The sequence below is a fragment of the Cebus imitator genome, unplaced genomic scaffold (genome assembly GCF_001604975.1).
Source record: "Cebus imitator isolate Cc_AM_T3 unplaced genomic scaffold, Cebus_imitator-1.0 Scaffold16, whole genome shotgun sequence".
NCBI classification, from domain to species: domain Eukaryota; kingdom Metazoa; phylum Chordata; class Mammalia; order Primates; family Cebidae; genus Cebus; species Cebus imitator.
This window is the reverse complement of record NW_016107331.1, coordinates 740,323-763,868: the sequence shown is the minus strand read 5'-3', so window position 1 is coordinate 763,868 and position 23,546 is coordinate 740,323. Positions and strand designations below refer to the sequence as shown.

The following is a 23,546-nucleotide window of genomic DNA, read 5'->3' as shown; positions in this document are numbered from 1 at the left end:
AGCCTCCTGAGTAGCTGGAATTACAGGCACGCACCACCACACCCAGATAATTTTTGTATTTTTAGTAGAGACAGTGTTTTACCATGTTGGCCAGGATGGTCTTGATCTCTTGACCTTGTGATCCGCCCACCTCAGCCTTCCAAAGTGCTGGGATTACAGGCGTGAGCCACCGTGCCCAGCCTGAAACATCTTTTTTAAAACTACAAACTAAATGTGGAATTATGAAAAGTAACAATGTGGTACCCCCCTGTCTAACCCCAACACAGATAACCACTGCTAGGATGTGTATCTTTTCATACCTTTTCTGTGCATTTGTAAACATATGTCATTTTTTTAAAAAACATAAATGTCATCATAATATGTTTTCCCCCAGAGGCTTTTTTTAACTTGACAGTACATGATTGACCTGGCCTTCCCTGTCACTACACAGAGGTTCATACTTTTTCTACAAGTCCAGAGCTTCGGTTATATCATAATTTGACCACTAAGTTAGGCTTAGACATGTAGGCTCCTTGTGCTTCCTCGTATCATTCATTCAACAGATGTATAAGTGGCTCCTGTGTGCCACATGGTTCTAGGAGGCAGGGCTTATAGTCTAGCGGGAGAGGCAGACTATGACCCAAGTTAGATATGGTGTGTTAGATGGTAGTGAGCATTGGGGAGAAAAATAAAATGAGGAAGGGGAATTGTGGTCGGGTGGTGGGAGTGGTGGTTTCAAGCACATTGATTGGAGGAGAGGAGAAGAGAGCTTTAATGCTTCCCAGTGACGCTTTGAGAACTCCTGGGGATTTTTGGCTTGGGAAGCTTAAGAAAGGATGGCGGATGCTATAATTAAAAAGGCAGATGATAACAAATGTCAAGGAAGTTGAGAAATTGGAACCCTCTTACATTGCTGGTTTGAATGTGAAATCTGCTTTGGAAAAGAGTTTGGCAGCTCCTTAAACAATAAAACATTGAGTTACAATATAATCCAGCTCTTCCACTCCTGAGCATGTACCTAAGACAAAAAGAAAACTAGGTCCACAAAAAAACTTACCCCTGTATGTTTTTACCCATGTAAGTTTGATGATTCATACCAGCATCATTCGTGATAGCCAAAAAGGGGAAACACCCCAAATGACCATGTGTTCTATACATGCAATAGGATACTATTTAACACTTTAAAAAAAATAGAATGAAGGACTGATGCATGCTACCACATGGATGAGCCTTGGAAATGGTATGCTTTGGTAAAAAAGCCACACACAAAAGGCCTTGTGATTTCTTTTATATCAACTGTCCAGAATAGGCAAATCCATAGATACAGAAAGTAGATTGGTGAATGTTGGGGACGGACCAGGGGACCATGGGGAAGTGGAGAGTGCCTAAGGGGTACATGATGTCTTTTGGGGGTGATGGGAATGTTTGGAAATGGATTGTGTTGGTGGTGGCACAAGTCTGTGTATGCATGTGTTAAAAGCCATTGAATTGTACATTATGCATGGATGTGAGTTAGTAAATTATATCTCAATATATTCCTGCTCTGACTGCAGCTGGGTCTCTTGTTTCCATAGCTACGAAAGTGCCAACATGGAGAGCTTCTTCAGCGGGAGCTGGTCCATCTTCTGGGTCAAGATGGCCTCCTGCTGGATCTGTGTGCTGTTGTACCTGTGGACGCTGGTCGCTCCCCTCTGCTGCCCCACCCGGCAGTTCTCCGTTTGACAATGTCAGTGGTCCCCTGGGCTCTGTGGGCCTGCAGCCTGGAAAGTGCCATCTTTTGAACAGTGTCCCCGGGGGTTAAGTGGTGACTGGCGCCCTGTGCCTAAGTGGGTCTGAAAAGGCTTTCAGAAAAAAAAAATCTCCTGATTAGATTTTTACTTTTGAAATTCAAAAAGAAACTACCAGTTTGTCCGAAAGGAATTGAAATTTTCAACTAAACTGATCATGGTTGAAATATCCTACCCCTAGAAACTAGATACTAGTTATGTTGACTTCATTCTGCTTGGTTTTGCCAAAACAGAGTTTGGGGCACAGCATCTTTTCACAGGGATAAAAAATACCTTGTGTGGCCAGTCATACTCATCCTTGGAATAGAAAAACATGCCAAATCCCCAGCCCCTGACAGAATCCAGACCCCTCTCCCTCAACTCCCACCTCTTAAAGCTTTGTCCCCAGCGGGCTTTGAGGACAGGACTCAGACTGCAGGGCCCCTGGTATTTATAAGGTCCAAGAGGAGGCACCTGCTTTTCAGCTGCACCCTCCGTGCTGCCTCCTCATGGCCCCTAAACGTTTCCCTCTGAGGTTGTGATGCTGGAAATCACAGACTTCACTCTCTGCCCGCACCCTTCCCCGAGGTCTCATCTCTTCTGGGTCCCACATCTTTGTAATAATGTGAAAAAGCACAATTTTCCCGGTCACCCCCAACATGGTTCTCCACCAGATTATCACTACCTGATCTTAGTTACTGCAAAAGTATGGCGCTTATTTATGGTGTTAGTCACATGGTTATAGAACAAGATACGTGTTGTTTTCTTTGCCTAACCAATGGAGGGCTATAATTCTTACTTGTGTGTGCTGTTGATAATGATCATACTTTTAGGACCTTAACTGAAAAGCTGCTTCAAGTTGAAGCCTGCTGCATGCACTGCTCTTTCAGTTGTTGAGGTCAGCCCCTCAGTTTCTTCTCCACCTTGAGGCCTTTGAAACTGTAAAAGCGGAAGAGTTTTGTGTTCTGTCGCTGTAATGTGACCACACCATTCAAGTCCATTCTGGTGTCCTTGGAGTAGATTTACTAAAGAGAGAATTTCTGAGGTGAGGATCCCAGGCAGCACCTCAGACACTCTGACCCAGGAAAGCATGTTAGGAAAAGTGTGGGAGTGGCCAAATATACTTAAAGACAAGTGGGAGGAGGCGAGTGGATCTCTTGAGGTCAGGAGTTCAAGACCAGCCTGGTCCACACGGTAAAACCCCCTTCTCTACTAAAAATAGAAAAATTAGCTGGGCATGGTAGCGTGTGCCTGTAATCCCAGCTACTTCAAGGCTGTGGCACGAGAATCACTTGAACCCAGGAGGCGGAAGTTGCAGTGAGCCAAGATTACACCACTGCACTCCAGGCTGGTGACAAGAGTGAGCCTTCATCTAAAAAAAAAAAAAAAAAAAAAAAAAAGGAGAGAGAGGTGGGCGGTTGAGGGTATTTAAGCCATAAGTAACATCCACAGGGATTTCCAAAATACATACTGTAATACTCATAGAGATGTGTCTTTTGGCAGCTACCCAAGATGATGCCCATTTTCAGTGTTGATGTTCTCAGGCAGGAAAGAGGTTTACTTTATGGAAACTCCTGTTAGAGAATTTCATTCGGGGTGGAAAGAATCTTCTTGAGCTCTCTGGAAGTGAGGATCTGAGAATAAAAGACAGCCTAGTCATTTTTTTCTGTGCTGTACTCTATGAGTTGGACAAAATTGAATGCCACCTAAGCTGGGCGTCTGTGTGCCAAAATGCTTGTGGGTGAAATCAGTAAAATTCTTTCTGTTCATTCCTTTGCCCTTCTCCCAAGAAAACCCAGGGAAAAACAAATATAGGGGATGAATTCCTCTAGAACTTTCCCTACTTACAGTGTTTGAGATTCTGTTTTAAAAGGCACTCCATCTGTGTGTTTGGTTAAGAGAGCCTTGTTTTGTAAAGTCCATTAAATTTCCATTAAATAGGGCAGGAGAGATTCATCAGGAGTTGCAAAATGAAAGCCGATGAAAGCCGTTTGCTAACCTGAGGAACCAGTTAGGGGACAGGAGCTCCGTGGGCCAGGAACAGGCTCAGGGAGTGGGGCTGCGTGTCACACACAGTAGCCGTGTTGCAGTGGCATGGGGCCCTGGGTACACCGCGGTTGTTTTTAGGAAACACTCTGAGAAGCAGGTCGGGGGCCAGGGCAGCATTGTGACTAGTTTCTTTGTCTTCCTCCTGCTGAGGTCTAGCAGAGCCCTTGCTTTGTCTTCTCGGCTGGGTCTGGTGGCCAGCTGGTGTGATTTAAGAAACTGACCTTATGCCCAGTCAAGGTCAAGCTGACAAGGCCTTGCATTCCTTGGCTGGCTGTGGTTGGCCCTTTCCTCTGCAGAAAGCAGCTCAGGGAAGCCCAAGCAAGGGGGTGTGGGCGGTGGAAGGCTCGTGTCCCTTCTTCTGGAGCCAGCCCAGTCACTCCACGTTTTCCAGATGTGTGAGTCTTGGTTTGTGGTCTCCCATTCCCTTCTGCAAGTTGGTCTGAGGCAAGAGGAAGAGTTAAAAGTTGATCTGAGTTTTATTCTCAGCTGAAATGTTAGCATGTATATCTGGATAAACAAAAGAGATGTGGATGTATCTGAGGACCGAGGGACTATCAATGCAAAGTTAATAATGTTAATGGTTATTAATTGTGATACACAATACTCAGGTGAAGAGTCAACATTCGTGGATTTAAAGAATCTGTAGTTATGGCCGGGTGCAGTGGCTCATGCCTGTAATCCAGCATTTTGGGAGGCCGAGGCAGGCAGATCACCTGAGGTTAAGAGTTTGAGACCAGCCTGTCCAACATGGAGAAACCCCATCACTACTAAAAATACAAAATTAGCCGGGCATGGTGGCACATGCCTGTAATCCCAGCTACTCGGGAGGCTGAGGCAGGAGAATTGTTTGAACTCAGGAGGTGGAGATTGTGGTGAGCCGAGATTGCGCCATTGTACTCTGGCCTGGGCAACAATTGTGAAACTCTGTCTCAAAAAAAAAGAATCTACAGTTTTGTGCAATGTTATTTAAGAGACTGGAAACATTGTGCCAGTGGCTTTGAGTTGCTATAACAATGGTGTTAATTTGATTAACCCACTGATATCTTTTAAAAATAATAGACATTTACTACTTAAAGAGTATATTCCCAGAAGCTGCTGGTCAGACACATTTAGGGATGACAATTGAAGAAGATTTTTTTAAAGCTGCAAGTGAATATTTCCTCTGTGTCACTCATCTGATAGAAAAGTTTCCCCTCATTTTTATGAGGAAAAACACTAAGTGGGTGACAGGGGGGTGGGGGTTCTTATGGGAGTGCCATCCGAAGCATGTTACCTGACTGGAAACTAGAGACCATTTCCATTATAAGCCTTCAGAGACCCAACCACATCTTTACTGAGTCTAACTTTTTAAATACTCATTGGTTAGTTTTACTTTTGCCCACAATTTTCTTGGGGAATTGTCTGAAGAAATTGTTTGCCACAGGTATTTGGAGGCTCTTTGTAGGGGAGATGAAGTGGGGTGGGCTGTGGGGTGGGTGGAGTTACTGGGGTTTTGGGGTTCTGTTTCCATACAACATTGTTTATTTCTGATTCTTCAGAAGATCCTTCATTATGAGTGACCTCAGTGTAATGTTAATTTCCCATCCCCATGCCAAAATTGTCACCCTCTGCCCTTTTTTTGAGACTGGCTCACTCTGCCACTCAGGCTGGAGTGCAGTGACATGATCTTGATTTATGGCAGGCTTGATCTATCTCCTGGGGCTCAAGAACCACCTCCCAAGTAGCTGAGACCACACGTTTTTGCCATCATACCTGGCGAATTTTTATTTTTATTTTTTTGTAGAGATGAGGTTGTCCAGGCTGGTCTCCAACTCCTGAGCTCAAGAAATGTGCCCGCCTTGGCCTCCCAAAGTGCTGAGATTACATGTGTAAATCACTGCACACAGCCCGCCCTCTGCCTTTCTAAGATGATGTATTTATTTAATTTTTCCCATCATTGGTGCTTCACCTTCCTGTGAAGGGAATTCCGGAGCCTGTATTTAAGCTACCTGGGCTTTTACCCTCCCTTTATTGCCTTTCTAAATGCACATTTGGTGTACTCTAGTATCCGATACCTCTTGAAAGTGAAAGCAGGCTCAACCTAAAACTAAGAAGGGACAAACTTAGAACTAAGACCTTACACCCCCAGAAAGAACGCTGGGCCCTCCTTCATCAGGGACAATGCAGTAGCCACTTGGCTTGTGGAATTTTCTGAAGGATATTTTCTGTAACTTGTTAGTTAACTTAGTTTTGCATTTCAGGCAGAGGTGCACTCTCTAATGTCAGGCCTTTGACTTTGCAGGACTGGAGAGCTGTTCACACAGATGTTTAGAGCTTCCCCTCTCTTCTTCTTCCTCAATAAATCTTTCACAGAAGCAGTCATTTTTAAAAGTTGAAATATTTGGCCTTTACCAAAGAGCTTTCTTTTTTTCCTTAAGCAAAAACCTTTCAGAAAGAAACTTCAATGGGGAAGGGCAGATTAAGAATGCATATGTCCCAATCCACTTGTATAGAGTGTAATCATATTCACGTGAGTAAAATGATGGAAGAACTCTTGAAGGTAATCCTTTGGGATTAAGGATCCTGGGAAGTTCTCTCAGGTAAAGAAAGCTTACAGCAGATGTGTAATATATGTCTTGAGAGCTATTTATAAGAAATTTAAGAGGATTGTTTTGTTTTCCTTTATTAAAGATTTAAGCCTTTTTTACTTTGCATAAAGAAAACTCTACAAAAGTTTTATAGGTATAACTTTGCTAATTTTTTAAACTTTTCTGAAACAATTAGCTGTAGCCAAACTACGTGGTTATGTTTTGCTACATGAGAATTTGAAAATGCAATATGTGTGGTAAATCTACTGTCTAAAATTTATAATGGTCTCAGATATGGTTAGAATTTTGGTAACTTTTGAAAGTTATTTTTCCCCTTTAGTCATGGATTTCTATTTGTTTTTTAATGTTAATTTTTCTATAAAGCGTCTGAATTGACTTGGCTTTTCCTTTGTAAAAAACTCAACACTTGTTAACTCTGTACTTTAATAAAATTTAAAATTAAAAGTATATTGTTTTTTTCTCTTCTGCTAGATACATATATAATTAAAGTACTCAAGTTGTTTCCAAGAGACGTTGCCCTCAGATGTTAACCAGCTCTCTTTTAAGTTTCATGGAGGATACACCAATCCTTTAATTGATAAATAAAAGGTATATATCTATGGTGTACAACATGATGTTTTGAAATATGTATACATTCAGGAATGGCCAAATCACACTAATTAGCATATGCATTACCTCATGTTTTTGTGCTGAGAACATTTAAAAATCTCTCAGTCTTTTTTTTTTTTTTTTTTTTGAGATGGCGTTTCGCTCTTGTTGCCCTCCCAGGCTGGAGTACAATGGTGCGATCTCAGCTCACCGCAACCTCCACCTTCTGGGTTCAAGTGATTCTCCTGCCTCAGCTTCCCAAGTAGCTGGGATTATAGGCATGCACCACCATGCCTGGCTAATTTTATGTTTTTAGGAGTGATGGGATTTCTCCACGTTGGTCAGGCTGGTCTTGAATTCCCGACCTCAGGTGATCCACCCTCCTTGGCCTCCCAAAGTGCTGGGATTACAGGCATGAGCCACTGTGCCTGGCCTACTCTCAGTGGTTTTTAAGGTACAGTGCAAGGTTGCTCACTGGTCACCATGTACACAGTAGGTCTCCTCAACTTACTCCTTCTGGCTGATATTTTGTGTTTGTTCTTTGACCAACATCACCCTGAACTCCTCTCACCCAATCCCCCACCTCCAGCTCCTAGTAACCACCTTTGCACTCTGCATTTCTTAAGTCAAACTTGGGAAGTTTGACTTTTTAAGTTTCCACAGGTCAGATCATGAAGTATTTGTCTTTTTGTGCCCAGCTTGTTTCACTTTACCATATCTTCCACGTTGTTGCATGTTGCAGGAGTGCCTTCTTTTTGAGGCTGAATAGTATTCTTTTGTGTGTATATACTATTGTTTCTTTTCTTTTTTTTTTTTTTTTTTTAAGACAGAGCTTTGCTCTGTCACCCAGGCTGCTTTACAGTGGTATGAACATGGCTTATTTCAGCCTTGACTTCTTAGACTCAAGCAGTCCTTCTGCCTCAGCCTCCCAAGCAGCTGGGACCACAGGCTGCAACACAAAGACTGACTAATTTTTGTATTTTTTGTAGAGATAAGGTCTTGCTATGTTGCCCAGGCTGGTCTCACTCCTGACCTCAAGCAATCACCCTGCCTCAGCCTCCCAAAGTGCTGGGATTACAGGCGTGAGCCACTGCGCCCAGCTCACGTTTTCTTTATATAGTCTGTCTGTGGACACTTGGGTTGATTCTATATCTTGGCCATTGTGGGTAATGCTACAGAGAACACAGGAATGTGGGTATCTCTTTGACATACCCACGTTTCATTCCCTTTGGATATATACCCATTAGTGGGATTGCTGGATCATATGGTAGTTCTGTTTTCAGGTTTTTGTGGGGGTTTTTGAGAACAAAGTCTTATTCTGTCACCCCAGCTGAAGTGCAGTGGTGCAATCATAGCTCATTGCAACCTCTATCAGCCTCCTGGGTTCAAACGATTCTCCCACCTCAGTCACCTGAGTAGCTGGGATTACAGGTGCATATCCCAATGCCTGGCTAATTTTTGCATTTTTTGGGGTAGAGATGGTTTCGCTATCTCTACCAGGCCAGTCTGGAACTCGTGACCTCAAGTGATCTGCCCGCCTCAGCCTCCCAAAATGCTAGGATTACAGGCTATTTTTAGTTTTGTGAGGAACCTCCAAGAATGCTTTCCATAATGGCTGTACTGATTTATATCCCCACTGAGAGTGTACCCTGCTCCACCTCCTTGCCAACATCTTTTTTTTTTGATAAGTCAATCTAACAGGTGAACTATTATCTCATTGTGGTTCTAATTTGCATTTCCCTAATGATTAGTAACTTGAGTTTTTTTTGGTTTGTTTTTGTGGGGTTTATTTTTGAGATGAAGTCTTGCTCTGTTGCCCAGGCTGTAGTGCAGTGGCATGATCTCAGCTCATTGCAAGCTCTACCTCCTGGGTTCCAGCAACTCTCCTGCCACAGCCTCCTGAGTAGCTGGGATCACAGGCGCATGCCACCACACCCAGCTAACTTTTTGTATTTTTAGTAGAAACGAGGTTTCACCATGTTGGCCAAACTAGTCTTGAACTCCTGACCTCAGATTATCTGCCTGCCTCAGCCTCCCAAAGTGCTGGGATTACAGGCATGAGCCACTGCATCCAGCCTGACTTGAGCACTTTTTCATATATCTTTTGGCCATTTGTACGTCTTTTGAGAAGTACCTATTCAGGTCCTTTGTTCACTTTTTAAGTGGGTTATTTTCTTGCTATTGAGCAGTTTTGAGTTATTTATATATTTTGAATATTAACCCCTTATCAGATGTTAAGTGTGTATTTTCTCCTGTGTTGTACATTGTCTCCTGACTTGGTTGTTTCCTTTGCCGTGCAGAAGTTTTTAGTTTGATGTAATCGTTTGTCTTTATTTTTGTTGTCTAGTTTTAGTTTCAGTTCTTACTAGCTAAGTCTTTAATTCATTTTAGGTTGATTTTTGAATATGGTATTAAATAAAGGCCTCATTTCATTCTTTAACTTGTGGATATCCAGTTTTCCCAACACTATTTATTATTTCCATGTGTTGTGCTAATTGTTGAGAATGAAAATATAAACATGAAACCCAACCCCAAGCTGTCTTGTTGCCCTGAAAGCTCCCGTGGACCGCACTTCCTTCCTTTGTCCTGTCCTTATGCTAGTGGCAGCCTGTCCTGAACATGAGAATTAGAGTAAAAGCTTTTTTGTTGTTGTGTTTTGAGATGAGGTCTCTTGCCTAGGCTTCAGTGCAGCGGCCAACTCAGCCTCCAACTCCTGAGCTCAAGCAATTGTCCCACCTCAGCCTCCCAAGTGCCTCGGGCTACATGTGCCCCGCTATGCCTGGCTCATTTTTAAATTTTTTGTAGACATGGGGTGTCTCTGTTGCCCAGGATGGTCTTGAACTCCTATCCTCAAGTGAGCTTTCTCTCTTGGCCTCCCAAAGTGCTGGGATTACAGGTATGAGCCATCACACCTGGCGCTTAACCATTTTTAGGTGTATGGTTCAGTAGTATGAAGTAATAGTACATTCACATTGTTTTACAGCCAATCTCCAGAAATCTTTTCAATTTGCAAAACAAACTACTTACTAAAGAACTCTCTGTTCCTGCTTCCCTTCTTCTGTGGCAACCATCATCCTACTTTCTGGCTCTGAATCCAGCATTTGCTTTTTTAATTTTTTTTTATTTTTTGCCCTCTGTTCCTTCCCACATAGATGCTGTTAGTCTTCAGCTCTTCCTGCTTTTGATTGTTGATTGTGCTATCTAGTTGCTATTTTTATGTAGCAATTCAGGAAGATCCAAAAACTATGCTTCTACCCTTGCCCCTGTCCCTTCCATTCACGCTTGAACTTCTTTATTATAGGTGTCTTTTTCCTCTTCATCTTGTATGAAAAATGTGGGAGGCAGATAACTTGTCTTTTTAGTTCTTAGGTCTCCATACCCACAGAATCATCCCTGTGGTGGCTTATCCACACACAACTGGGCCTGATATATTTCCTAACTCCACCTTCTGTGTCGCCCTTCCTTTTCCGTTTGAAAAAGCCGGATTGGGCCGGGTGTGGTAGCTCATGCCTGTAATCCCAATACTTTAGAAGGCCGAGGCAGGCGGATCACTTGAGGCCTGGAGTTCAGGACCAGCCTGGGCAACATGGTGAACTCCTGTTTCTACAACAAATACAAAAACTAGTCGGGCTTGGTGAATGCTCCTGTAGGCCCAGCCACTCCAGGGAGGCAGAGGTTACAGTGAGTCATGATTGTGCCACTGCACTCCAGCCTGGGCAATGGAGGAGACCCTATCTCAGCAACAAAAACCTGATTTGCAGCCAAATAGTTTACTGAGCCTGTTTCCTGCCAGTAAATGGTTAGGAGCCCAGTGGCTTTGTTTTGAGCTGTCTCTGTCCATTTTAGTCGAAGCTATTGGTGCTGGTGTTAGTTCAGTTCTCTTAAAAACATTGTGAGTTTTCTGTGGATTTTATTGGGATTCACTGTGTTAAATAAAAATCATGTCCACCAATCTTTTTAAGATGCACTCCCTCTCTGGGCAGCAAGTCAGGGTGCTGGGATCACAGGAGCGTGCCACCATGCCCAGCTAATTTTTGGTATTTTTAGTAGAGATGGGGTTTGACCATGTTGGCCAAACTGGTCTTGAACTCCTGACTTCAGGTGATCTACCCTCCTCGGCCTCCCAAAGTGCTGGGATTACAGGCATGAGCCACCATGCCCAGCCTAACTTGAGCACTTTTTCATATATCTGTTGGCCATTTGTATGTTTTTTGAGAAATACCTTTTCAGGTCCTTTGTCCACTTTTTAAGTGGGTTGTTTGTTTTCCACCAGTCTTTTTAAGATACACTTCCTCTCTGGGCTACAAGTCAGGGTGCTGTGTGAGAATACACTTGTTCTTTCAGAAGCCTGTTTGTCTCACTAACTATAAAGGTTTGAGAAGCGCCTCCTTACGTCTTTCTGGGATTTTAACAAAGGGCCTTATGTTGACTAGAGGCCATGTTTTACTTGCGGCAGTGAAATCACCTTTGCAAAAATTATAACTGAGCGGATTATGGAAGTGAAAGACACGTGACCTAACTGACCCTGACTTGCTTCTAGCCTCCAAGCTATCCTTGTTCATTCTGGGGTGTAGGGCGAGCTAGCTTTGGAAGGATCTTAGGTTATAGTTTAACTTCGGTTTTTTTGTTTGTTTTGTTTTGAGACAGAGTCTCACTCTGTCACCCAGGCTGGAGTGCAATGGCCCCATCTCGACTCACTGTAACCTCCACCTCCTGGGTTCAAGCAATTATCCTGCATCAGCCTCCCGAGTAGCTGGGATTACAGGCATGCACCACCATGCCCCGCTATTTTTTGTATTTTTAGTAGAGACAGGGTTTCACCATGTTGGCCAGGCTAATCTCGAACTCCCGAGGTCATGTGATCTGCCCTCCCGCCTAGGCTTCCCAAAGTGCTGGGATTATAGGTGTCGGCCACTGCGCCTGGCCTATAGTTTAACTTTGAAACAAAGACAGTAACAGCCCTTTCCCAAAACAAACCCTCTTTTTGCCCAAGGACTACAGACTGCCTTTGCAGAACTAACAAATTAGAAGATTAGAAATTACGGTTTAGGAGTCATGCAGCTGGAGGCAGCAAGATTCTAAACTCCTCCGAAAGTGCTCCTTCAGGTAACAGATGTTTTGCAGACCCTGCACTCGCTGGATCAGCTGTCCCCCAGATGGATAAACTGATTCATCTGGTCTTGTGGCCCCCACCCAGGAACTGACTCAGCACAAGAGGTCAGCTTCGACTCCCTGTGATTTCATCCCTGACCTAATCAATCAGCAGTCCCCAATTTCTGACGCCCTGCCCATCAAATTTTCCTTAGAAACCCCATCCTGAGTCTTTGGGGAGACGGAGTTGAGTAATAATACAACTCCAGTCTTTCGTACTGTTGACTCTGTGTGGATTCAACTCTTTATTGCAGTTCCCCTGTCTTAAGTTGAGTCTGTCTAGGCACTGGGCAAGGAGACCCCATTGGGCAGTTACAGCATCTTAGATTTGCTCTTTGCCTCCAAGTTTTATTTTGCTTTTAGAACACACTGCTAACTGACTCAGACAGTCTTGGGCCCTCTGTATTCTTCTAAAATTTGCTTGAAAGGTGAACATTTCCCTCTTTAGTTTATCTCTCTTTCTGTACTTTAGCAACTATCACAAGCCATTTGGCATTTTCACCATTCTACATGAAAATGTCCTTAGCCAGCTCCTTCGTACATGGACCATTTTCCACATTGCTACAAGTGACAGTGTCTGTAATTGAGCTGCCAGTATGTAACTCAGGCCCCCTTTTCTCTAGCCCACAAGAGCAAGAGCAAGTGTTTCCTTCCTGTTTCAGGCTGTGTTAGGCCTTTCTTGCATTGCTCTAATGGAATACCTGAGACTGGGTGCTTTATAGAGAAACGGGGTTTATTTGGCTCATAGGTCTGCAAGCTGTACAAGCATTGGTGCTGGCATCCACTCGGCTTCTGGAGAGGCCTCAGCAAGCTTTTACTCATGGTGGAAGGTGAAGTGGGAGCAGCCACGTCACATGGAAAGAACAGGAGCAGGTAGGGAGAGGTGCCGCACACAACCAGATCTCATGAGAACTCACTGTTGTGAAGACAGCACCAAGCCACGAGGGATCGGCACCCATGACCCTCCCACCAGGCCCCACCTCTAGCACTGAGGATTACACTTCAATATGAGGTTTGGGAGGGACAAATAAACCATATGAAGACTCCAACAGCCTTCTCACTGTTCTTCAGTCTTCTGTATGTTACTTGGTCCCAAACATGTAGCAATTGGCTTTAGATTTTCATTCCAGTAGTATGTCACTTTCAGGTGCCAATTTTTATTTCAGTCGCCTATTGGTGCGTAATGTTGACCTGAAAGAAAGAACTGTAAGGATCAGTTCTTTGGGAGGCCGAGGTAGGAGGATCACTTGATCCCCAGAGTTTGAGACTAGCCTAAGCAACATAGTGAGACCTTGTCTCTACAAAAAATTTAATAATTAGCCAGGCATGTTGGGAAAAAAAAAACAGAACGAAGGCAAATGCATATAGGTAAAGAGTTTATTTGGGCCAAATTTGAGGATTGCAACCTGGGAAGCACTTATATACTGAGTCGGGGAGCTGCTCCAAGTTGGGGTGGTTACAAGCAGATTTTAAAGGACAAAATGAGGAGATACGACAAGCTGGTCTCAGCATGTTCATATAGAAATACCATTAGTTAACAGAAAGAAGCTAACATGATTAGCGAAGGAGCACAGCGCTTCTTGGAATAGTCATTTGTTTGTGATTAACCCAGACCTGGTGTTCTTTACATAAGCAGGAGGGGTCTAGGAATTTCGGGAGAGTAACTGCGGGGTCTCATGCCTACTCCACTGTGGCCTGTGCTATTTAGTTAATCTCTATTTGTCTTGTTTTGTCATCAGTAACAAATCACCCTAAAATGGTTTAAAACATTTGCTATTACTTGCTCATGGTTTGGGGGTGAAAAATTTGTGCAGAGTATGTTGAACATGGCTCATCTCTGTTATCTGTTATCTTTCAAGCCTTGGCTGGCTTGAAAGTCTAGGGGCTGGCGGAAGATGCCTGGGCCTTGGTTGTCTTCTACCAAGTGCTGTAGAAGAGTAGAGTAGTGCTGTAGAAAAAGATCTTACTGAATGTGTTCTGAATGCATTGTCAAAAAGAATTTAGACAACTGTTGCCAGGCACAGTGGCCCATGTCTTTCTCCACATGCCATCTGGGTTCCAAGAAGGAACATTTCAAGAAGTGAAAGGAAGACTTCTAAAGCAGTTCCTAAGGCCCAGCCTGGAATTCGCAGTAGTACAGGATCTAGTTAAAGAACTATATTCTGTTGGTCAGAATTGGTTACAGGGTCAGCCCAAATTCAAGGAAAAGGGAAAGAGACTCTATTTCTTCTTAGATCTTGGCAAGATCACATTGCAAAAGACTATGTGAAGTGTGAGATATTTCTACAGCCATCTTTGGAAACACAATTTAACACACCCTCAGAATGGCTTCCCGTCTCCTTTGAATTAAAAGCCAAAGTCTTTACAGAAGTCTACAAAACCCTACCTCAACTTCCCTTTACCCACTCTGTCCCAACTTTACTGGCTTCCTTGCTGGTGTTCAAATCCAGGAGGTATGTTCCTCCTTCCCGCTCTCTCCCCGCAGGCTCTGCACATACTCTCTCCCATACTGGAATGCTTTTCTCTCTCTCTCTCTCTTTCTCTCTTTCCTTTCTTTCCTTTATCTCTTTCTTTCTTTCTGATGGAGTCTCGCTTTGTTGCCCAGGCTGGAGTGCAGTGGCTCGATCTTGGCTCACTGCAACCTCTGCCTCCCAGGTTCAATTGATTCTCCTGCCTCAGCCTCCCGAGTAGCTGGGATTACAGGTGCCTGCCCCCAAGCACAGCTAATTTTTGTATTTTTGGTAGGACTAGGTTTCACCGTGTTGGCCAGGCTGGTCTTGAACTCCTGACCTCAAGTGATCCACCTGCCTTAGCCTCCCAAAGTGCTGGGATTATAGACGTGAGCCACCATGCCTGGCTAAAATGCTCTTATAAACCAATGAGAATATAACAACAACAACAACAACAACAAAAACAGTTGGTCAAAAAAATCATGAAATATCCTTCAATCTTACTAGTAATTAAGGAAATTTTGTTTCACTTATCAAATGGTGATTAATTTTCAACTAAGTACTGAAGACGATGTTGAGGGAAACTGCATTTTGTATGTTGTGGTGTGAGTGTGGCTCAAATTGCCTGGCACATTTAGCAACATGTATCAAAACTGTTAAAAAATGACACACCTCTGATCTGGCAATTACAATTTAAGGAAGTTCCCTAAGGAATTAATAAGAGAGCCTGGTGTAGGTGGCTCACACCTGTAACCAGCACTTTGGGAGGCCGAGGTAGGCAGATCACTTGAGGTCAGGAGTTCGAGATCAGCCTGACCAACATGGAGAAACCCCGTTTCTACTGAAATACAAAAATTAGTCGGACGTAGTGGTGGGCACCTGTAATCTCAGCTACTTGGGAGGCTGAGGTGGGAGAATCGCTTGAACCCAGGAGGCAGAGGCTGCAGTGGGCTGAGATCGCACCACTGCACTCCAGCCTGGGAAACAAGAGTGAGACTCCATCTCACACATACACACACAAAGGAATTAATAATAGATGTTACAACTATTTAGTTACAAGAATATCATGCAAATAGAGTTTCTAAAAGCAAAATAATAGAAATAAATTCATTTAGAACATCTATACATGGAAATGTTAACATAGCTAATAAATATAGTGCTGTAGAAAAATATCTTATGAATGTGTTCTGAATGCATTGTCACAAATAATTTAGACAACTGTTGCCAGGCATGGTGGCTCATGCCTATAATCTCAGCTACTTGTGAGGCTGGGGGTGGGAGGATCACTTGAGAGCAGGAGTTCAAGATCAGCCTGAGCAACATAACAAGACCTTCTCTCTACAAAAAAAAAAAAATTTTTTTTAATTATCCAGGTGTGGTGATGCACACCTATAATCCCAGCTGCTGTTGAGGCTGAGGCAGGAAGATCCCTTGAGTGCAGGAAATGAGTTCCAGGCTGCAGTGAGCTATGATTGCACCACTGCATTCCAGCCTCAGTGACAGAGACTCTGTCTCTAAAGCAATCAAACAAACAAATGAAATCAGGCTGGGCTCGGTGGCTCAGGCCTGTAATCCCAGCACTTTGGGAGGCTGAGGTGGGTGGATGGTCTGAGGTCAGAAGTTCAAGACCAGCCTGACCAACATGGAAAAACCCTGTCTCTTCTAAAAATACAAATATTAGCCAGGTGTGGTGGTGCATGCCTGTAATCCCAGCTACTTGGGAGGCCGAGGCAGGAGAATCGCATGAACCCAGGAGGCGGAGGTTGCAGTGAGCCGAGATTGCACCATTGCATTCCAGCCTGGGCAACAAGAGTGAAACTCTCTGTCTCAAAAAAACCAACGAAACAAAGCCTATATACAGTGCTATCCAAGTTATGCACACATGCACAAATATACTCATGTGTGCACATGCACCCAAAAGAAATGTACCCAAATGTTCGCCTACCATTCTGTCTTCACAGCAGCACTGCCTCCCTGCTTTTCCCCCCTCCAGATTTTGGGAACTTTTCTAGTAGAAGCAGCCATGTCCTTTCTAAACAACTCTCCTGTCACAGCTTCAGTTAATTCATCCAAGAGTGGACTTTCCATTGAAGCTGGTTGATTAGTGTCTTTCTGGAAATCTGGACTTGAGACCAAAATAATGCACTTTGGAATAGCTGCTGTCTTGAACCAAGGAGTTTGGAAACTTAAAAGACTGTTTTAAGCATCATGGACATAGAAAGAGAGCCAATCTGCAGAAAGATATAGGATTAAAACAGCTGTGCACAGGAGCAGTTGTGGAAGAGAGGAGAGGGAGGGAGAGTAAGAAGAATGGACTTCCTGGGTTTCCTTATACTGTTCCAGTCTGCAGCTCTCATCCATTCTGGAGGCCCAAATTAATAAAATAATAATGATAGGCAATGTTTATTGAGCACTTACTGTGTGCCTGGCATAATTCTCACAATGATCCTGTGGGTCACTATTCTAGTCCCCATTATGGACATGGAAAAAAGGCAAACTTTTCTTAAAATCCTTACTAATTTGCTTTCAGAGAAACTGCCAGATCTGTCCTCTCCAGTTCCCTTTCCCACCTCCTTTTTTCTTTACTGCTTCCCCTCCCTACCAAGATCTTCCCCTTTAGGTCAGTCTTGCCTTCCCATATGCAGTGCTTTCTCTGGGCTTCTTTATTTGTATAACCGTTATATCAGCAAGGAATTGCATTTGGCCAATGGACCACAGGGATTTAAACACCTGGGATGTTGGTTCAGCAGCTCAAGGATGTCAGGTCAACAATTACTGTGGATTTCTGGTTTCCCCTTGTGGCCCCCAGGACCTCCACTGCTGATCCATCGAATCTGCATTCCAGCCAGAAGACCCTGAGGGTGCTGGGCTCCCTGGAGAAAATTGCCAGAAAACAAACACACTTTCAAAGATCCTTAGAAAAGCTAAGTTATGTGTAGTCATGAATGTATCTAGAAATAAGTTTTCTAACCATTATAGTATTTTGTGTATATTTTTCTGCTTTTTATGGTAAGTAAAGAGACTGATTCATTAGACTCTTTTACTAATACAAATTATTAGTAAAAATTTATAAGATATTGGTAACAAAGTTTGAAATCAATGTTTAAATATTTAAATGGTTACAATTTATTACATTTATAAGGTTAAACTTTTAAAGTTCAGTATGTTTTCAGTGTTTATTAAGATTTTGCCTATAGAGCCGGGTATGGTGGCTCATGCCTGTAATCCCAGCACTTTGGGAGGCCAAGGCAGGTGGATCACCAGAGGTCAGGAGATTGAGACCAGCCTGCCAACGTGGTGAAACCCCATCTCCACTAAAAATACAAAAAGTAGTTGGACATGGTGGCACACACCCCTAATCCCAGTTACTCAGGAGGCTGAGGCAGGAGAATTGTTTGAACCTGGGAAGCAGTGGTTGCAGTGAGCCAAGATCACACCATTTCACTCCAACCTGGGCAACAGAGCAAGACTCCATCCTAGGAAATAAAAAAGGCCAGGCTCGGTGGCTAATGCCCGTAATCCCAGTACTTGGGGAGGCCGAGGTGGGTGGATCATGAGGTCAGGAATTCAAGACCAGCCTGACCAACTTGGTGAAACGCTGTCTCTACTAAAAATACAAAAATTAGCTGAGTGTGGTGGCATGCACCTGTAATCCCAGCCACTCAGGAGGTTGAGGCAAGAGAATTGCCTGAACCTGGGAGGTGAAGGTTGCAGTAAGCCAAGATCACGCCACTTCACTCCAACCTGGGTGACAGAGAAAGACTGTCTCAAAAAAAGAAAAAGATTTTGCCTATAGACGTGAACCTGCTTTGTTGTTGTTTTTCTTGAGAAATCAATTAAAATTAGATTGTAGTTTTAATTGATTTCTCAAGAAAAACAACAATGTCTAAAAATGTCTAAAACTTAATTTTGAAAGTTTGATAAATATTTGGGAGTACTTTATCAAATTTACAAACTAGCACTCATCAAAACCAGATGAAAGTAGATAATAAAATATTAACAAAGTTGATTTATAAATTAACACTTTTAAAGTCTTCAAAATGAAGCTTTAAAATATAGAATTTAAATATATAAAATATAAGTTGAAATTAAAGGGAATATTTATTTCAATTCATAAAGGCTCTCTTCAGATAAGAAAAATTCAGTTGACACTTTGGAGGTGGGTGGTATCAGTCAGTGTAGGCTAAGTTATGCTGTGGTAACATGCAACCCCAAAACTCTCAATGGTTTACAATGACTGAAGTTCAGTTCTTGCTCACATTACTTGTCAATTGCGGGCTACCTGTAGCTGTGCTCTGAGTTTTCCATCCTGGGACTAGCAGTCTCTATTCAGGATATTGCTGGTTTCATGGAAGAGAGAATGAACATAGTAGAACCACCACATGATGAGTCAAAACTTCTGCTTAGAAGTGGCACACATCACTTCTGTTATCATTGTGCTGGTCAAAGCAAGTCTCATGGCTCTCTTGAGGTCAACGGGGTAAGGATATGTAATCCTCCCACAAGGAGGAACACCTCAAATCACATCTCTAAGGCTAATGCAATGAAGCAGGGAAGTATTATCTTCCCCTAGGGTGGGGCAGCAAATATTTTGAGTAATACAATCTGCTGTAATGGGGAACAGGAGGTTTTTCAAAAATTCTTACAACTTAGTGTTTTTCCCTGTCACATAGGCTATCAGCATATCCTAACTTAGAAGTGATTATGATTGTGTCTTGGTGTTAGACTTATGGTGATTTTAATCTTCTTTGAAAGTTTTTGACAATGAGTTTATATTTATTTTGTAGACAAATTAAAATTTTTAATTACAAATTTAAATTATGCCAGGCATGGTATCTCACGCCTGTAATCCTATCACTTTGGGAGGCCAAGGTGAGAAGATCACTTGAATCTAGGGGTTTGAGAGCAGACTGGGCAACATAGTGAGACCCTGTCTCTATTTTTATATAAACAAATAAGCAAGAATTTTGATGAAAATTTTTTCTCTAACCAGATTAAAATTTATAAATTTTGTGTGTACAAAAAAGGTAGTGGATAACTAACCTGTTGTTTTTAATATAGGAAGGGTAGTATGTGTAGAACAGGGTTTTTGAAAAATACATCTCACAACATTGAAGAAGAAAATGTATGTTGCAGATTCTGTGTTTAAGATATATCTCAACCTGTCAGCTTTGAAAGAATGTGGCTATGAAATGGAGTGTGTTTGTTAAAGAAATAAATCAGTAAATGAATGTCGGTTAGTTGGGTGGGGAAAGGCTTAGACGCCTTTTGCGCTGAAATATACATTCTTTTGTGGTTCTCTGGCTGGTGTCATGAAATTCTGACTTACACCATGAGGGAAGATTACATTTCTCTTTGGCAGGAAACTTCAAATGTAGTACAGCTTGGACTTCACTGCATAGTCTTGGTAAAATTTTGTGCTTAATTGACCCTTTGTTTGCTTCTGGTTTTATAATGAATATCCACCTTCCTGATGAACTGGCTTTTTATAATCCAAATTGGATATCTGCCTACTTGATTGTTTCTGTCCCAATTCTACTTGGTGGTCAAAACTGAATCAGATTTTCCGTTCCTCCTTTTTTCTTCTCTCATCTTGACTTTTCAGTGTAGTCAACTGAATTTTCATCATAATGACTCCAAAGTACCCTTCTCTTCCTTTGTTTTTTGGTCACAAGAAAAATCACAAGACCACATTGATGGAGTCTCGGAACTGAACCAGTGTGAGGCTAGGTTTGTGGGAAGGCTCTTGATTCAGTCTTGTGATTCTGATGAATAGATGGTAATAGACTTAATCTCTCTGTCTTTATCTCGCTTCTCTTTTTCAACTAATAACTTTATTTGCATATACTTTACTACCCAGTGCACTGCATGGCCTTTTCTTGACCCAGGTGATGACATTTCTTAAACCAGTTTGCTTTTCTCCATATCCTAGGCTGTTCTTGTAGGTCATCATTGTAACTCCAAGGTTAATGTAGCAACTGCCCAGCTGGGTCTTCCCATCATCAGATATCCCCAATCCGTGCCAGCCATGGTGAACTTTCAGTAATGCAAATCAAGTCATTAAGGTCATTCCTGTGTAGAAAACCCTTGCCTTCATAATATACTTACGGCTTTCAAGTTCCTTCATAACTAGTCTCTGTCCCCGTTTCTAGCCTGCCTCCTAGCACTCTCACCCCAATATATTCATGTAGACCAGTTACTACTTTTAGTCTCCCCAAATGCCTTTCCTTGACAACGAACCTTTCATCTGCCTGAAACACTCTTTCTTCCCCTATTTCTATCAAGCTCCCTGATTTTCAAGGTTCCTTTCAGGAAGCACGCTCTCTAGGAAGCATTTCTTGGCAGCCTGATCCTCAGCCCACCCTCTAATCTGATTTAGCATAACACGTTTCACCAGTGTTGTAATTGCTCCTTTAAGTGGTGGTATTGAGGGAATGTGTTCTCTTCCTGCGTCCACAAGGGGGCGTAGTTTCTAGGGCAGGAACTTCCCAGCGACCTGCCCCACCCGCCATCCCCCACATCTCCATCCAGGAGACTTAATGGTCTTTGTTTAACTTTGGGGCGCATGGGAAAGGATCAAAGATCAATCACTCTAGAGGAAGTTTAAAGGAACTCCTTTCATTGGCCAGGGGGCTTGGAGAAGGTGGGAATTGCTCCCAGTCCCCTTCTTCCCCACCTCCTTGGATTCCATACTTGGGCCCGCTTCCACTACCTTCGTGGAAGCTGCTTTCTCTCTCCTGGATTCCATCTTTCTGGATTCTCTCTCTCACTCTGTGAAAGGAGCTTTCCTTCCCTGATTTTCCCCCTCTGGGAACCCTGCTCACTAAGTGTGAGAGTGGCTTTTCTTTCTTCTCACTCAGTGTGAGAGCTGTTTCTCTCTCCCCTCTTCTCCTTTTTTTCTCTGTTTCTCTCTGCTTAAATAAATCACTTTCTGCAAAAACAAAACTTTTTGGGTCCGCTGTTTACTCCAAGGTGCTCACCGTTGCCGGCAAGGTGTCCCCTTTCCCATTCTTGGGTACGTGAAGGACAAGAACGTGGGGCACACCTGATCGGAAAGGGAATAGGGCCAGGTGTGGTGGCTCACTCCTGTAATCCCAGCACTTTGGGATCCTGGGATCCTCCCAACTGGGATAGGAGGATCTCTTGAAGCCAGGAGTTTGAGACCAGCCTGGGCAACAGAGTGACACCCCATCTCCACATAAAAATAATAATTAAGAAAAATTAACTGAGTATGATGGCATGCACCTGTAGTCCTAGCTACTTGAGAGGGTGAGGTGGGACAACTGGTTGAGCCCAGGAGTTTGAGGTTACAATGGGCTATGATCACATCACTGCACTCCAGGTTGGGAAAGAGAATGAGACTCTGTCTCAAAAAAAAAAAAAAAATTGACAACAAAACAGAATTAGAGAATGTATTAGTTTTTTATTTCTGCTGTAACAAATCACCACAAATTTAACACAAATTTATTAGTAGACAGTTCTGTAGGTCAGAAGTCCAGGTGGGCTTGCCTGAGTTCTATGTTCAGGATAGCACAGGGCTGGAAATCAAGGTATTGGCTTGGGGGCGGGGGGGGGCGCTTTTACCTGGAGGCACCGAGAAAAATCTGCTTCCAAGCTCATTCCAATGATTGGCTGAATCCAGTTCCTTATGGCTCTTAGGTCTGAGGTTCCTTTTTCCTTGCTGACTGTTAGGCAAGGGCCCTTCTCAGTTCCTTGAGGTATTCCTTCTCACATAGTGCCACCATCTTCAAGCAGCAATGGCGCATGAGTCATTCTCATACTTTGAATCTCTCCAAATTCCCCTTCTGTTGTGTAAAGGGCCCTTTTTTTTTGAGACAGAGTCTTGCTCTGTCGCCCAGGCTGGAGTGCAATGGCACGATCTTGGCTCACTGCGACCTCACCTCCCAGGTTCAAGCCATTCTCCTGCTTTAGCCTCCTGAGTAGCTAGGACTACAGTTGTATGCCACCATGCCCGGCTCATTTTTGTACTTTTAGTAGGGACGAGGTTTCGCTATGTTGGTTAGGCTGGTCTCAAACTCCTGGCCTCATGATCCACCTGCCTCGGCCTCCCAAAGTGCTGAGATTACAGGCGTGAGCCACCACGACCAGCCTTAAAGGGGTCTTGTGATTAGATCAGGATCACCCAGAAGAACTCCATATTTTAAGGTTGACTGACTTGAAACTTTAATTACATTTGCAGAATCCCTTCACAGGAACACCTAGATTTGTGTTTAATTAAATAACCAGGGGAATCTCAGGGAGGCTGTGATGGTTAATACTGAGGGTCAACTTGACTGGGTTGAAGGATAGAAAGTGTTGATCCTGGGTGTGTCTGTGAGGGTATTGCCAAAAGAGATTAACATTTGATTCAGGGGGCTGGGGAAGGCAGACCCACCCTTAATCTGAGTGGGCACCATCTAATCAGCTGCCAGCACTGCTAGAATGTAAGCAGGCAGAAAAATGTGAAAAGAGAGATGGGCCTAGCCTACATCTTTCTCCTGTGCTGGATGCCTCCTGCCCTCAAATATCAGACTCCAAGTTCTTCAGTTTTGGGACTCAGACTGGCTCTTCTTGCTCCCCAGCCTGCAGATGGTCTATTGTGGGACCTTGTGATCGTGTGAGTTAATACTTAACAAACTCCCCTTTATATATCTACTCCATTAGTTCTGTCAGAAGCCTGACTGTTACAAAGGTCATCCCTAAAATTTGTCCTACTACAGAGAGGTTGCAATTTACACCATACGGGAATTGTGAGTAGAATAAAATGCTTGCACATATACTGGGTACTGTGTAATTGTTATTTGAAGGTGGAGAAAGGGGGTGAACATTTCCTGACTCATATGGTGTGGATGTGTGTCCCCTCCAAATCTCATGTTGAAATGTGATCCCAGTGTTGAAGGTGGGACCTGTTGGGAGGTGTTTGGGTCATGGGGCAGATCCCTCATGAATGGTTTGGTGCCCTCCCCAAGGTAATG

The 23,546-nt window shown here is 43.3% G+C and overlaps 1 protein-coding gene across 2 annotated transcripts in view; it reads left to right on the top strand.

Annotated features, from left to right (window-relative positions):
* The window catches only part of SERINC5 (serine incorporator 5), a 130,011-nt gene extending 128,081 nt beyond the window's left edge, over positions 1–1,930 (top strand). For both annotated transcript variants that reach the window (XM_017507410.2, XM_037731049.1), the window contains one exon: positions 1,554–1,930. In XM_017507410.2, the coding sequence (XP_017362899.1) occupies positions 1,554–1,701 (148 nt within the window). In that variant the 3' untranslated portion in view covers positions 1,702–1,930. The remainder of the gene's footprint in view (positions 1–1,553) is intronic.
* Positions 1,931–23,546: the final 21,616 nt, after the last annotated feature.